This window comes from Chrysochloris asiatica, unplaced genomic scaffold, assembly GCF_000296735.1.
Source record: "Chrysochloris asiatica unplaced genomic scaffold, ChrAsi1.0 scaffold00033, whole genome shotgun sequence".
Classification (NCBI taxonomy): domain Eukaryota; kingdom Metazoa; phylum Chordata; class Mammalia; order Afrosoricida; family Chrysochloridae; genus Chrysochloris; species Chrysochloris asiatica.
In genome coordinates, this window is record NW_006408551.1 from 14,678,880 (window position 1) to 14,695,440 (window position 16,561).

The window sequence follows — 16,561 nt, forward strand, 5'->3', positions numbered from 1 at the left end:
ATTTTAGGTAGCCAATATTTAAGTTGCCCATCCCTATCTACCCTGTGTACAAAGGGGATAGCATTAATTCTTGATGTGAAGACTCCTTCCCTCTCTGTTGATGTTTTGAGCCACTACATCCATGAGTATAGGTCAAGTTCATCAGATTGTAGCAATTTATCTCATTTCCTTTATCAAAAATAAATTTTTTTTTAAATCTTCCTCTAGTTCTGATTATCAAGTCATTGAGGCTGGGTCAGATGGGTACTATCTGCAAGTCTGGGTGTTCTAGTGCATCTCCCCTCACTTCATATCAGCTGGATGCTTAACTCTCAGTTCTAGCCCTCCGTGACTATGTCCTTGTCCATGGGTTTAGGCATCACCAGGTCTCATTACACTTTGGACCAACCTGCCCTTCCTCTTCTCTCTCTCATCTCCAGGTCAACAGGAGTCTATGGACCGTGGTTGAACTCAGCCCATTTTTTCATTGCTGCCTTTCTCCCACTTCCACTCACCAGTAGACCAGTGTGGTAGCTAGCAAGCTTATATAACTGGTCATGTCTTCTTTTTGAGTTGCAGTTTTGGAAGGTGTATTCATAAGGTTTTCAGTGACTACATATTTAGAAGTAGTCCATCTCTGCTTCTTCCCATACATAATACATATTTATTTTTGTTGTTGTTGTCATTGTTAGGTGCTATCCAGTCTGTGCCGACTCATAGCGACTATATACACAGCAGAATGAAATACTGCCCGATCCTGGGCCAACCTCACTATTGTTGCCACGCTTGAGCCGATTGATGCTGCCACTTTGCCAATCCATCTTGCTGGGGGCGGGGGGGTCTTCCTCTTTTTCTTTGACCCTCCACCCTGTCAAACATGATATCCTTCTCCAGTGACTGGTTCCTCCTGACAACATGTCCAAAGTATGAGAGACGAAGTTTGGCCATCTTGGCCTCCAAGGAGCACTCTGGCTGCACTTCTTCCAACACACAGATCTGTTGGTTCTTTTGGCAGCCCATGGCACTTTCAATATTCTCCTCCAACACCATAACTCAAAAGCATCAATTCTTCTACGGTCTTCCTTATTCACTGTCCAGCTTTCGCATGAATATGAGGTTATTGAAAACACTATGGCGTGGGCCAGGCGCACCATAGTCCTCAAGCTGATATCTTTGTTCTTCAACACTTTAAAAGGTCTTGTGCAGCAGATTTGCCTAATGCAATATGTCATTTGATTTCTTGACTGCTGCATCCATGAGACTGCTGCATCCATGAGTGTTCATTAAACTTCGTTAATGGTGACTTTTAACCTGCTGAACTACCCACCTCTCTTCATCTGATTTAACTTCATAATCTCAGTTCCTTAGTGCAGAACTTGACATATACTGGATGCTTAATAAATTCTGTTTCAGTTGAAATGAATTCTTTCAAGATTGGCTACTCTTCCACAATAGGAGTGTATCCTTTAAATGTAAAACGTTATGGTAGGTTGCTATGCAGCTTTGACTAGAATTTCTTGGTTGATAAGTTCATCATCTCACAAAGTATTCTGCTGGATTCCTCTGCTTAGACCGTGGTTTCTAGTTGAAACAAGATAGCTTCCCTTATGAATAGCTCTGTGAAGAGTTCATCCCTTTGGAACAATGCAGGGCTAGTTTACTCTCTCTTCTGCTTGCTCTTCCTCCAAATTTTGGAAAGTAGCCTTCATAACCCCCAGTGCTTTCTAATTTATAAATTCAGACTGGATCAAATGGGTACTATCTGCAAATTTGGGTGTTCTAGTGCATCTCTTTAAACATGTTTCATCAAATATGGCTTCTAGACATTTTAAGAGTTCACTTTTAAATGTACTCTAGTTTGGTGGTGCTGGTTGTTAAGTGCGGTGGAGTCAGTTCTGATTCATAACAACCCTGTTAGGGGTTTCTGAGATTATAAATCTTTGCAGGAGCAGAAAACCTCAACTTTCTCCCACAGAGTGGCTAGTGGCTTTGAACCACCAACCTTGTGGTTCACAGTCCAGTGCTTATCGTACAGAGGCACCGCACTCCCAAGTTTGGTGACTCCTCCTAAAATGAGGTGCTCTGAACTGTGTTCATGTTGTAGATTTGGTTTTTCCTATATAGACTGTTTTTTCGTGTACAGATCTGTACATTGTTTATGGAAAAAACAAAAACCTCTTTTGAATTTGTTAGTAATTTTCTTACGACGTTTCCTGCCTTGGATGGCAGTTCTTCCTTTAGGATATTTCTTCTTTTTCTTCTAGTTGCAGACCATTCTCTGCTTGAAGGAGACAGAAACAAAATAGATGTCAAATATCTCTTCATTCTCTTTGTCATCTAGTAATTTTATTGTACTTTTGCACACTCATGGTGCTTTTGCTCTTCTTGCTTACGGAACCTGTTTTTGTTTTGTTTTGTTTTGTTTTGAGGGGGGAAGGGGTGAAGTGATTTTGTGTTTCTACCCAAGTGTCTGCTTGCTTTGTAATGGCACAATGTTAGGTATGTATGTGTCTTTGATGTATGTGCTCTCCTTGCATCATTTTAAATGGCTTAAAAAAAATCTGATCCCAACAAGAGAATTCTCTTTGATGTCCTATTGATTTCTGTAACAACCTCCTCTTTCTTCGTCTCTGTCTTATTCGCATTGCCTGAATTTCAGTTTTTGCTTTATAGTTATGGGATCAATATGTACTGTACACTAATGCTTTGCTAAAAGTTTTGCTTGTATACGTTTTTTTTAATGGCTAAGCAATTATTTTGTCTAGTGTTTTTTGAGTCTGCACATCTATAGTTTGCACATCTATTTTCCTTCCCCCTTACTCCACCCCTTGGCTTGTGTGTGTGTGTGTGTGTATGCAATTAATATGCTCCAGAGCGAAATGATATTTCCTCTTAAAGTGTTATCATAGGCTTTCTTTCTGGTTTTAATTAAGTTCAGATTAGCTGTTTCCCTTTGGGTTTCTTTTCTCCAGAGTGAAGTCATTTTAGTAAAACGGAAGTAAATTTATCAGCTGTCCAGCTTGTATCTGATTAGGACTTTCAGGAGATGTAAAGATAGTAGAAAGCCCCATTAATCTTTCTGTATCTGGTGTCCAGGCCAGTCTGACATGTTGTACGAGAGAAACCACAGTCATTCGTCCTTTGGCCTCTGTGGTCTAGTGTACTCTCACCAGTATTGGTTTCTCTTTCTTGGAGGTAATCACAACTATAGTCAAGGGACAAATCTGGCAATTGTAGGTGTCAGAGGAGCGGAAACCTCACCCAGCTTGTCTCCTGCTCTGTTCTTCGTGTTTGGGTAGCACAGAGAGCACATTATTTGGAAGTATTTGTTAAATGGATAATGAAACAATTCATTTCTAGTAATAGAGTCTTCTGAAGTGGTGAGAATGTGATATTTTTGTAACTCAAGAACAATATACTCAATGACTGACTATAAACTCCTTAGAAATCCTCATGCACTTATATGGAGATCTGTTGCTTCTGTTCATGCTGAAGACCGCACAGTGCTTTAGACATCTGGAATCATGGTTTTCTAAGTGGATTTTAGAAAGTGGCTGTGTTTTTTTATCTGGCAACAATCGATTCATATGTCTTTATGATGCAGTTTCTAAAATTTCTAGAATTTTTAGAAAAATTCCATTATCTTTTAATTTCTTCTTCCCATGAGCTTTTTAAAAGAACCCCCTTCATATAATAAACAAACAAAATCCAACAACGAACCAACACTGCTCGTTTCAGACCTACAGTTTGACTAATAAGAATGCAGAAATAAAACCAAATTCTTGATAGATTTATTCCTTCTGTACATGTTTTTGGTGGTTTAGAACTTCCTGAAGGTTAAGATAGCATGTCGGATGATTGTATTATCCATTCCCAGCTAATTCTATTTCCCTCCACTGTCCATCTCCTCTTCTCTCTTCCCTTAGGTGCAGAGCCAAATGAGGAGCAGAGTCTGAGATCTAATAACATTGCAGAGCTGAGCCCTGGAGCAATCAATTCCTGCCGAAGTGAATACCACGCAGCGTTCAACAGTATGATGATGGAGCGCATGACCACAGATATCAATGCACTGAAGCGGCAGTACTCTCGGATTAAAAAGAAGCAACAGCAGCAGGTTCATCAGGTGTATATCAGGGCAGGTAATGCATTTCTTGGTTTGAATCCTGAATATCACTTCCACCATCTTAGCTTGTGAAAGGAAGAACCAGTAGTTCTTAGGATGGCCTTGGGATTACTACCAGTAGTGCGGCATCAACAAACAGCTGGCATGACATAATAGCATTATTTAGCATCTCGTTTTTATTTTATCTTATCAGGCTCTAAAGAAGAAAAAGACCGTGGGCTCTTTTTAGGTCCCAAGGACCAGGCATTTGATGGTATTGAACAAATCTTTGCTATGTGCGATTTATTATAATGTGAGAAGGGTGTACACATGATTTGAATGTTGCAAAGCTTTGCAGTCCTTGGACTTGAGAAATTTTGGAGCTGTTGTCTCATAAATTTGATGCATCTGAAAATTGGATATCCTCATCCAGGCACGACTAAGTTAAGATATACACTAGTTGTGTTGTTGTTGTTAAGTGCCATTGACTCTGTTCCAACTTATAGTGACCTTGCATAGTGTTTCCAAGGAGTGGCTGGTGAGTTTGAACCGCCAACTTGAAACCTTGCGGTCCAGCGCTTATCCTACAGTGCCACACCACAAACTAGGGATCCACACTAATTGTGTAAGTAGCAGTCTAACAGTTGTGGAGCCTTTGTGGAGCAGTTACATGCTTGGCCGCTTAACTGAAAGGTTGGCAGTTTGAACCCAGCAGTGGTTCTGTGAGAGAAAGATCTAGCAGTCTGTTTCTGTAATACTACATCCAAGGAAACCATATGGGACAGTTCTATTCTATCATATATAGGAGCTCTGGTAGCGTAGTGGTTACGAATCGGGCTGCGAACCTTAAGGTCAGCGGTTCGAAACTACCAGCAGCTCCGCGGGAGAAAGATGAGGCTTTCTACTCCCGTAAAGATTTACACCCTCGGAAACCCTGTACAGGGTCGCTATGGGTCGGACCCGACTCAACGGCACTTAACAACAACAACAACAACAACAACATGAGTCAAAATCGACTCGATGGCATCCCCAAATAACAATAGAACAGATGCTACGGTCAGAGAAATAGAAAAAGCTTGTGTTCACGGATAGGTTAGCAGTGTCTTGGGAGTCTGCTGAGAAAGTACAATTGTAGTATAGCTGGGGAGTCCCTGAATGGTGTGGATAGTTAACAGTCTTGGCTGCTGACCAAAAGATTGGAGGTTTGAGCCACCCAGTGGTGCCTCAAAAGAAATACTTTGTGATCTGCTTCTGGGGGGAAAAAAAGTCATCCAATGCAAAATTCTGGAGCATAGTTTGACTCTGACATATATGGGTCATCCTAAACTGTAATCCACTTGACAGCATTTGGTCGTGCAATTGGATAGATACGCTCTTTTCCAAGGATTGTCAAGCTACTGCTGTCCCTCCCTTTACAAAAACAAAACGAATTCCTCAAATCCTAGTGAACAATCTGCTTTATTATTTAATATATATTGATTTGGGGGTTGATTTGTCTTGTTCTAAGTAAATATCCTAATGAAAATTATATATATTCAGCGTTAACCAAGATACAAATTTGGCATGCTTTTAAGAGACTTAAGGGCATGTGACTGACTGTGCACAGAAACTAAATTTACCTTCTGTTTATTGAGGAGAAATTGGCAACTTCTTGAAGATCCCTACTTTCTCCTGAGTCATCAAGAAAGCAATCACAAAAAGAAACTGAACAATTTTAATGCTTTAATTTTCAAAACATTTTCACACATACTTTTTAAATTTTGTCTGTGAGGAAGGCAAGAACCAATACTCTTTTTTAAAATTTTTAAATTTTTAAAAAAGTTTTTATTGAGGGAAAGTTTATAGGGCAGATTATCAGTTTTACATTCAACAAATCATACACTTTGTTTCACTACAATGATTATAATCCCCACCATGTACCATCAGTTAACAGTATTTCTCTCTATTCATTTTAGCTCTTTTTTTTTGTTTAAACATTCATGCATATATAATAATTTACACCACCAAAGGGCACAGTCTGCAAGTCTGCCTCCTGGCCACCATGAATCTAGAGTCCTCAGCTGTCCCTCTCTCCATGTCCCCATCTCTGCCTCCATCTCTGGTGTCCCTGCTTCTCTGGATAAGGTCCTGCATTCTGCTTGTGCGCTTCTCCCTTGATGGTCCTAGGGTCCTCTGTTTCTGGACTGTAAGATTAACCGCTCCCCTGTTTTTATTATAAAACTTCCACCTTTACAATTGTGACAGTCACAATTAGTCATGGTAACAATTATTCACTATTGAATCATACGACTCTTATCCCCATCTCTTTTCACCAGGCCCATCTAGACAAGATGACAGCTATTCAGTGGGGTATCTTTCTTTCCCCCCGTACTCTTAAACTAGACTCCTTTTTGAAACCTTGTATAAGCCTGTCACTTTGTGCCTTTATTGCCCCCTCATTTTAGGTAGCCAGTGTCTAAGTTGCCCATCCCTATCTACCCTGTGTACAGAGGGGATAACATTGATTCTTGATGTGAAGACTCCGCCCCTCTCTGTTAGTATTTTGAGCCACTACATCTGTGAGTAAAGGTCACGTTTATCAAATCGTAGCAATTTACCCTTGTTGCCAAAAAAATTTGTTTTTGTTGTCATCTTCCTCTACTTGAGTTCTGATTATCAAGCCATTGAGGTTAGGTGAAATGGGTACTGTCTTCAGGTTTGGGCATTCTTGTGCATCTCCCCTCACTTCATATCAGCTGGATGCTTCACTCTCAACTCTAGCCCTCTGTGGCTGTGTCCTTGCCCATGGGCTCAAGTTTCCCCAGGTCTCACCACACTTTGGACCAACCAGCCCTTCTTTTCCCTCTCATCTCCAGGTCAACGGGAGTCAATGGACTCAGCCCATTTCTCCTTTGCTGCCTTTCCCTCTCTTCCACTCACCAGTAGACCAGTGTGGTCACCAGCAAGCTTACATGCCTGTTCGTGTGTTCCCTTTGAGTTTCAGTCTTAGAGGAGAGTTTGTCCTGAAGGAACTTGATTGCTTGCCTTGAGGGCTTCCTGGTGAACAACTTGCTTATTCTTGTAGTAGCCATTCATGCTGACATTTTTGTTTTGGGTTTTTCCTGATGATCTTTCTTTGAAAATGTATCTTCTGTCACTGTAGCTGTTCCAGGCTGGTCTGCTTGTTCTTGCTAGTGGGATGTCCCACCTCATAAGGTTCTGAATGGGACGCAGGATTCCACCTAAGGTCCTATACCGTGCAAAGGCTTTGCAAGAGACCTATTTCACTGGGCAAGTTCTAGAACCCCTTTTAGGTATTCCAGTCAGTTATAGGCTGAAGACTGGCGTATAAGTTTTCTGTAATCATGTTTCCCAACCGCTCAAGTGTCTATTTTACAATAGTAGGCAAGGGAAACTAATATTCCTTCCCCAACATCTGAACTAAACCCCCTCATCCCAACCTCACTGCTGTGGTTACCATTAACTCTTCCCTCCATTTAAGACAGTCTATTTTATCCTGTAATCTACCTGACCTTCTCACCACCTGGATCTTAGTTTCTCTGTGTTTACCTTCTTTCACATTGTAATTGTTTTGATTATAGGCTGACCTCCCAGATCCTCTGTTCTTATCATTTTATTCTGTTCTTGACTCTTCCATTTGTCGATTTAGTTCAGGGTGATGCTGCCACGTACATCATTCTCTGGTTGTTGTCTGTTCTTGTCGGTTCTCTGTCCACAGAACTTCCTTTAGGATGTTTTTCATATCAGGGTTGGCTTTGGCAAAATCCCTTAGCTTCTGTTTATCATGGAATGTTTTGATTACACACTCATATTTGATTGACAGCTTTGCTGGGTAGAAGATTCTTGGGTGGCAGTTTTTTTCTTTCAGGGTTTTATATATGTCTCCCCATTGCCTTCTTGCCTGCATGGTTTATGTTAAGAGATGGGAGCTTAATCTGATTTGCTTGCCTTTGTATGTTACACTTCCCTTTTCCCGAGCTGCTTTCAGGATTCTGTCCTTATCTTTGATTTTGGAGAGCTTGATTATTATATGTCTTGGTGATTGTCTTTTAGGGTCTATCCTTCCTGGCATTCATTGAGCTTCTTGAATGCTTATCTTTTTGCTTTTCAGTATGTTAGGGAAATTTTCTTCCAGCAGCTCTTCAATTATCTCCTCTGTGGACTTGTGTGATTCTTCCTGTTCTGGAAAGCCAGTAATTCTTAAGTTATTCCTCTTCATGTTATCCAACATGATTCTTAGGCCTTCTACAGATTTTTTATCCTTTTTGGGTTTGCTCTTCTATCTTAGTAGTGTTGAGAGATTTATCTTCTAACTCACTAGTTCCGGCTTCTGTCTCTTCAGTTCTACTCCTTTGCCCTTTCAGTGTATTGTCCATTTCTGATATTCTATTATTAATCATTTGGACCTCTTTCTGTAGGTTTTGAATTGTTTCCAATGCTCTATCTATCTTATTTGATTGTTCCTGTAACACTTTCCTGACTTCTTACTTATTTTTCTCAACTGCATTGCATAGTGTTTTGATACCTTAATTTTCGTGGTTCTGTCAGGTATCCTTGGCTGCTCTGATCCTTCCCCTGCTTGGTCTCTCCCAAGATAGTGGCTCTGGGAGCAGCTGAGCATCTTGAACTAGAAAGCAATAGATTTCTTGCTTCTGCTACAAATTCCCCTAGCTTTAACCCTTCCAACGTTCTAACTATTCCTTTATATGTGGTTCAGTGTTCTGGTACCATCCCCTGAGCCTGCTTGGTCTGGTATTCTGTGTTGTTGCTGATGGAGCTCCTCACTGCATTTCTACCTGATCCACCATCTTGTTTGTTCTCACCAATACTCTTTTTAAAAGGAGTTTTAAAAGTTGAAGAAGTGGTTGTTATTCAAGAAGATTTAGTGATTGGCAGGATGATATGGCTATAGTTAGTGGTCAGGCCAAGGCTAGAAGCCAGATGATTGAATTTTTTTATATAGTTTTCTTTCAGCTGTATGGGGCAAATCTCTGGGTACAATGGTGAATGTTTTCCATTTGGGACCAAATAAGCCTGGTCGCTTTTACTCTAGTCATGGGTCTGCAAACTATGGCCCCTTGGCCAAATCTTCTGACTACTTGGGCTTTTTGTTTGTTGAAAATATTTTATGAGCTTTTGATGAAAGTTTACACAGCAAATTAAGTTTCATTTAATAACATCTAACCCTAACCCGAACCCGAACCCGAACCCGAACCCGAACCCTAACCCTACATTTTCCACGTTGTGTCAACATTCTTATTACATATGTTCTGGTTGTTCTGTTTCCATACTTCTTATTTCCCTGCCTTCTTCCCCCCACCTTCTCATCTTTAGGATAAATGTTGACTACTGGTCTCTAATAGGTGATTGCAACAGCCCATTTTTGTAAATATAAGTTTAGAGCATGGCTATATCCCATTGCTTGCATATTATTTATGGTTGCCTTTGCACTACAACAGTTAAGATATTTATAAGCTGTTCCTATACGGCTCTGCAGGATAATGCACTGAATTGCAAGGTCGGTTTGAACTTCAAGGTCGGTAGTTCAAACTCATCAACCTCTCCTCAGAAACTCTATATAGGGTCACTATGAGTCAGAACTGACTCAATGGCACCTAACAACAACAACAACAATACAGTAAAAGTTAAGCCCTGCTCTAGATAATAATTTTACATGGTTCTCCTTGGAGGAGATATTGCTCCAAGCCACAGTTTAGCGAGCACTGACTTTTAGCTTTAATGTGCATTAGTAGATCCCCAGGGGATTCACAAGTGCAGAATCTGTTTTAGTAAATTTACGTGGGACTGAAATTTCGCATTTCCAACAAGTTCCCAGGTGATGCTAGAGGGGACCATACTTTGAATAGTTAAGATTTAGAGAAGATGATACATTGTTGTTAGGTGCATTTCAAGGCAGCTTTGTCTCATAGCGACCCTGTGCACAGCAGAATGAAACACTGCCCAGTCCTGCACCATCCTCACAATCCTTGCTACAGCTGAGCCCATTACAGCTGCAGCTGTGCCAGTCCATCTCATTGGGGGTTGTCTTCTTTTTCTCTGACCGTCCACTTTACCAAACATGATATACTTCTCCAGGAACTAGTCCCTCCTAATAAGATATCCAAAGTATGAGACAAAAGTGTGGCCATCCTGGCTTCTAAGGAGCATTCTGGCTGTACTTCTTCCGACACAGATCTGTTTGTTCTTTTGGCAGTCCATGCTACTTTTAATATTTTCCTCCAATGCCATAACTCAAATGCATTGATTCTTCACTGTCCAACTTTCACATGCATATGGATCAGGCACGCCTTAGTCCTCAAGTTTACATGTTTGCTCTTGAACACTTTAAAGTGGTCTTGTGTAGCAGATTTGCCTAGTGCAATACATCATTTAATTTCTTCACTGTTGCTTGATTGAACATGGATATTGGAGTCAAGCAAACTGAAGCCTTTGATAACTTCACTCTTTCCCCCATTTATTATGATATTGTTATGTATTGGTCCAGTTGTGAGGGTTCTTTACATTGGACTGCCATCCACATTGAAGGTTGTAGTCTTTGATCTTCATCAGTAAGCATTTCAAGTCCTCTTCACTTCGAGCAATCAAGATTGTATTATCTGGTATCACAGGTTGTTAATGCATCTTTCTTTATTCCTGTTGCCATGTTCTTCATCATATAATCCAACTTCATGGTTTATTTGCTCAGCATACAGATTGAATAGGTGTGGTAAAAGGATATGACCCTGAGTCCTGATTTTTAAACCACTCAGTGTCCCCTTCTGTTCTCATGACGGCCTCTTGGTCGATGTACATGTCTTCATGAGCACAATTAAGTGTTCAGGAATCCCTATTTTTTGCAATGTTATCCATAGTTTGTTATGATCCACACATTTGGAAGTGTTTGCATGGTCAATAAAGCTCAAGTAAACATCTCTCTGGTGTTCTCTCCTAGTAGCCAAGATCCATCTGACATTTGCAATGATACCCCTCATTCCACATCCTTTTCTGAATCCAGCTTGAATTTCTAGCAGCTTCCTGTCCTTGTACTCTTGCAATCATTTGTGAATGATCTTCAGCAGAACTTTACTTGCATATGATTTTAATGATGTTGTTTGATGATATCTGTATTCTATTGGGTCACCCATCTTTGGAATGGGCACAAATATGGACCTCTTCATATCAGTTGGCCAAATAGCTGTCGTCCATATTTTTTGACATAAATGAGTGAGCACCTTCAGTGCTGCATCAGCTTGTTGAAACATTTCAATCAGTATTCCATCAATTCCTAGAGCCTTATTTTTCACCATTGCTTTCAGTGATTCTTTGATTTCTTCCCTCAGCACCATTGGTTCTTGATCATGTGATACCTTTTGAAATGATTGAACATTAGCCAATTATTTTTGGTAAACAGTGACCGTGGCTGGCTAGATTTTGAAACTGGGTGTTTAAAATAATTGAGGAGGTAACACTGGACCACGGCTGTAGGGTTCAAGTTAGAACTCCAGGTAGCTAGGGTAAGGGCATTTCAGATTTAGGGAATTACCATTGGTCCCAACGCCTTAAGGAAGGGATGTGTCTGCCAAATGTGAGGAAATGTGAGGTGGCCAATGAGGTTGGGGCACAGTGTGCAAAGGGGAGAGGCATTAGATGCCGTCTGCAACAAAATGAAAATTAAATGCCACTTTTAAAAATGGGGTTTAGATTTCACAAACCATATTTTTCTTTTTTATTTATTGGAAATATTTACAATGATTTTTAAATTGGATGGATACATATGAAAGGATTTAAAAAGTTCACGGAAAAAATTCTATTAATTTTTCATCTCATTTTCCCACAAACTTGTGAAGCCTCTTTTTCGTCACCACTTAGTCTGTTATTTAGCTCAGACGTTGGTCAGCTTTCTGTGTAAGGGGCCAGATGGTAAGTATTTAGGTTTTACAGCCATATGGTCTCTGTAATAACTCTCAGTTCTGTTGTTCTAGTGCAAAAGCCGTCACCAACAATAAGTACACAAATACTTTTTTCCTCTTCTTTCTTCCTCTAGTTGAGTTCTGATCATCCAGCCATTGAAGCTAGGTCAAATGGGTACTATCTTCTTTTGATGCTTTCTGCATCACTCAATATTTTACCTAAACAGTCTTTCTATGTTGAAGTGGAGGCTTGAATTTTTTTCTTCAGCTTGAGAAATGCTAAGCATGTTCTTCCCTTTTGCCTTTCTAATTCCAGATCTTGGCACATTTCTTTATAATGCTTGACTTTTTATTCCTGAGGTGTTCTTTGACATTTTCTTTTCAGCTTTTTTACTTCCTCATTTCTTCTGTTCAGTTTACTTTCTCTATTCTGGAGAGCAAGTTTCAGAGTCTCTTCTGATACCCATTTTGGCCTTTTCTTTCCTGTCTTAAAAGACATTTTGCTTTCTTTTTGTATAATGTTCTTGATGTCAACCCACAGTTCTTCTGATCTTTGGTTATTATGCAGCAAATCTGTTCCTCAGATGATCTCTGAATTCAGGTGGGATATGTTCAAGGTCATATTTTGGTTCTTGTGGACTTGTTTTAATTTTCTTCTGCTTTAGCCTGAACTTATATAGGAGCAATTGATGAACTGTTCCATAGTCTGCCTCTGGCCTTGTTTTAGCTGATGATATTGAACTTCTTATCGTCTCTTCCCAGAGATGTAGTCAATTAGATTCCAGTATGTTCCATCTGTTGAGGTCCTTTGACTATACACATGGACAATGACTTACTCATTTCAAAAAGCGGTTTTCAGTGAGTAAGTCATTGTTCTTGCAGAATTCTTTCATGCAATCTACAGCATCATGTCTATCACCAAAGCCATATTTTCCAACTACTGATTTCTTTTTTCTTTGCTTCTTATTTTGCATTCCAATCACCAGTAATTATCAGTGCATCATGATTATATGTTTGATCAATTTCAGACTGAAGAAATTGATAGGATTCTTCAATTTCATCATATTGCTTTAGTGGTCGGTGCATAAATCTGGACAATAGTGGTATTAACTTGTCTTCCTTGTAGTTGTATTGATACTATCATATCACAGATGGCGTTGTACTTCAAGTAGATCTTGAGACCTTCTTTTTGGTAGTGAATGCGATGCCATTCTTCTTTAAATTGATGTTCCTGGCATAGTAAATTATATGCTTCTCAGACTCAAAATGGTCAACACCAGTCCATTTCAGCTCAGTAGTTCTAGGATACCAATCTTTATGCATTCCGTTTCATTTTTGACAACTTAACAATTTTCCTAGGTTCATACTTCATATATTCCATGTTCTGATTATTAATGGATATTTGTAGCTGTTGCTTCTCATTTTGAGTTGTGCTTCATCAACAAATGAAGGTCCCCAAAACATTGCTTCATTCACATCATTATGGTCAACTTTACGCTCATGTCATATTTTGAGTGCCTTCTAACCTGAGGGGCTTATCTTCCGGCACTGTATCTGACAATATTCTGGTGGTATTCATAATGTTCGTTTGCATTTCCAACAAGCTCCTTGGTGGTTCTGGGTTAGGACCATATTTTGAGTAGTAAGATTTTATAGGACAGAATTAACAGCCGGTGGAGAGATTGGCCTTGAACAAAGGTGAAAGACTTGTCCACTTTTTTGAGACTTAAAGGAAGATGTTGAGGAGGAGGATGGTTCCTGGGAGGCTAGGGAGAGCAAGAAGTTGAGGCTTCCATACCCGATTATCTACAGTTTTCATGGAGTAATTGGAGAAAGGCATTTGCTGGGAATAAGTTGGAGTTTGCATGGGAACTCACAGAAAAATAATAAAGATATGGATAGGTTATTGAAGGGGATGGGAGAGGGAAAGAAAATATTGTTCAGCGGTATTGCAAAACCAACAAAACAGAAAATTATTAACTTGAGGGGCTATTAGTCTTTGGCCCTTGTGATTTTTTACCCCCTCTAATAGCCATTGTTGTTAAGTGCCGTTGAGTTGGGTCCGACCCATAGCAACCCTGTACAGGGTTTCCAAGGGTGTAAATCCTCTGGTAGCGTAGTGGTTATGAATCGGGCTGCGAACCTTAAGGTCAGCGGTTCGAAACTACCAGCCGTTCCACGGGAGAAAGATGAGGCTTTCTACTCCCGTAAGGATTACACCCTCGGAAACCCTGTACAGGGTCGCTATGGGTCGGAACCGACTCGACGGCACTTAACAACAACAACAATAGCCATTAGCATCTCAGATTTCCATAGAGAGTATGGATTGTGTGTCTAGGGCTGGGGTCTTCCAGGCATGTGTGACAGAGAGATAGGGACCCCTGGAATATGTGATTATTGGTGAGACAGCAGTCCAGGTTATCAGCCAGACTTCTAGGCAGAGTAGGGGTAAAACAGAGTCAAAGTTGGAGGAGAGGTTATAAGAAGAATGAAGGATCAATGCCCTAGAAATCTCTATGGTTCAGTACCAGATCTAGTTAGATTGAGAGCAAGAGAGCTAGCCAAGTCAAAGAGAATAGTATTCGAGTTAATTAGTTTTCATGTCATGTGAATCTGGGTGATAAGGTTTAAGATGTTAGCATAGGTATAGAATGGAGTTCAAGGTCATGGAACTGGTGAGGTTGGAGAACTCTGAAGATAGCTAATGGATGGGTTGCTCACAGAGGCAGTAAAATCAGTGAAGGAGGTGGTAGGACAATTGGGTGAAGAGGAAGCAGGTGTTCATGTCTTCAGTGAAGACTGGGATGTGACGCATGGTGGATAACAACAGTAGAGAAGTGTGGAAGAAAGTTCGGCCAGATGACATAAACACGAAGGAGGCATACACAAAGACAGAGGGGCCTGCTTTCTGCTCCTTCCACCTCTGCTGCCTTCCCTGGGGCCTGGTCTGTTTTGTGCTGTCTCTCAGAGATAGACGCTGAGAAAGGGACCCAGTCATGGCCACAGGAGTGAGATGCTATTAACAGTGCTTTCCAGGAGAACACAACTTTTGGTACTTTCTATTTTTCCATTTGTTTGAAGTACAACAAGGACACCAAGGTGTTTTTTGGTACTAAGGACCAGGCACTGGATAGATGTGATTACATACTCTCTTCTCATCACTTCTCTTATTCTGCGGTCTCTCACTTCATAATGTGCAGTGTTTTCTTTTCCCACCCTTCAGAGGTTGACAGCTGATAGCCCATATGCTATGTCTCATGATTTTAGAAAAGCTTCAAAGATTCTCTCAATGAAAGAACTTTGAGGTTGTTGCTCAGTGACAACATTATCTGTATAAAAACATGAGGGAGCCTGTAGTATAATTAGTAATGAGGGGGGTCAGGGTCTTCGCCTCTTTGAAGAAGAGGGAATCGGTACCCTGGGCTCCATGGTGGAATTCAGTTCTGCTGCCATCAGTCACATGACTCTGTGATTTCTTTTCCATGATGGATGTGTTTCACACAGCTTTTTAACATTTCTTTCAGACAAAGGGCCAGTGACCAACCTCCTCCCGTCTCAGGTCAACAATTCTCCAGTTATAAACCACCTTCTTTTAGGAAAGAAGATGAAGATGAGTAACAGAGCTGCCAAGAATGCTGTCATCCACATCCCTGGTCACACAGGAGGCAAACTCTCTCCTGTTTCTTACGAAGATCTTAAGACGAAGCTCAACTCTCCATGGCGAACTCACATCCGAGTCCACAAAAAGACCATGACGAGGACCAAGAGCCAGCCGGGCTGTGGGGACACCATTGGGCTGATAGAAGAGCAGAATGAGGGCTGCAAAACTAGCAGCCTGGAGATGGCAAAGGCAGCTCGGAGAGAAGACAGCAGCTTGGAGGGCAGCATAGGGAGGACAATTGAAGGACAGTCCCCAGAGCCAGTATTTGGGGATGCTGATGCCAGTGTATCTGAAGTTCAAGTGAAGTTAGAAGGCTTGGAATTGAACCAAAAGGATGCTGTGGCTGAAACTGAGCCCAGTGTTTACCTGCCTGGTCAGCAGTACATCCCAGAACTGCCTGATACACTTGGAGAAAACAAAGCCACCAGCAAAACTCCCCAAGGCAGCAACCCTAAAACTCCCATCTTCAGCCCCTTTCCCAGTGTCAAGCCACTCCGGAAGTCAGCCACTGCCAGGAATTTAGGATTATACGGTCCCACAGAAAGAACACCAACTGTGCACTTCCCTCAGATGAGCAGGGGCTTCAGCAAACCTGGTGGTGGAAATGGTGGCACTAAGATACGATGATGTCTTCCAGAACTGGCTTTGCTGCACATCTCTGTGGTGATATAAGGGTTCCAGCTGCATGGACCCAAATGAGGTTGAATTGTCCCAGGAAAACAGATAGAGAGGTTCAGGGATGAGCAACCATCCACAAAATGGGAATGGCAAGTTTTATGAGAGCTGGAAGAGGGATGTTCCCACAGGGGACAGTTACTGACATCCACTTGAGAACTGAGGAAGTGGATTCTGACAGCAAAATAAATGTTGTGATTTTAAAGTGTAAAGTTTTTCCATTTTTCATTGTGA

At 40.9% G+C, this 16,561-nt stretch overlaps 1 protein-coding gene across 1 annotated transcript in view; it reads left to right on the top strand.

Moving 5' to 3' along the window:
- Positions 1 to 16,279, top strand: part of TBC1D30 (TBC1 domain family, member 30) — a 77,934-nt gene extending 61,655 nt beyond the window's left edge. Inside the window, exons 11-12 of the mRNA XM_006859522.1 lie at positions 3,912 to 4,118; positions 15,516 to 16,279. Coding sequence (XP_006859584.1) covers positions 3,912 to 4,118; positions 15,516 to 16,279 — 971 coding nt within the window. The remainder of the gene's footprint in view (positions 1 to 3,911; positions 4,119 to 15,515) is intronic.
- Positions 16,280 to 16,561: the final 282 nt, after the last annotated feature.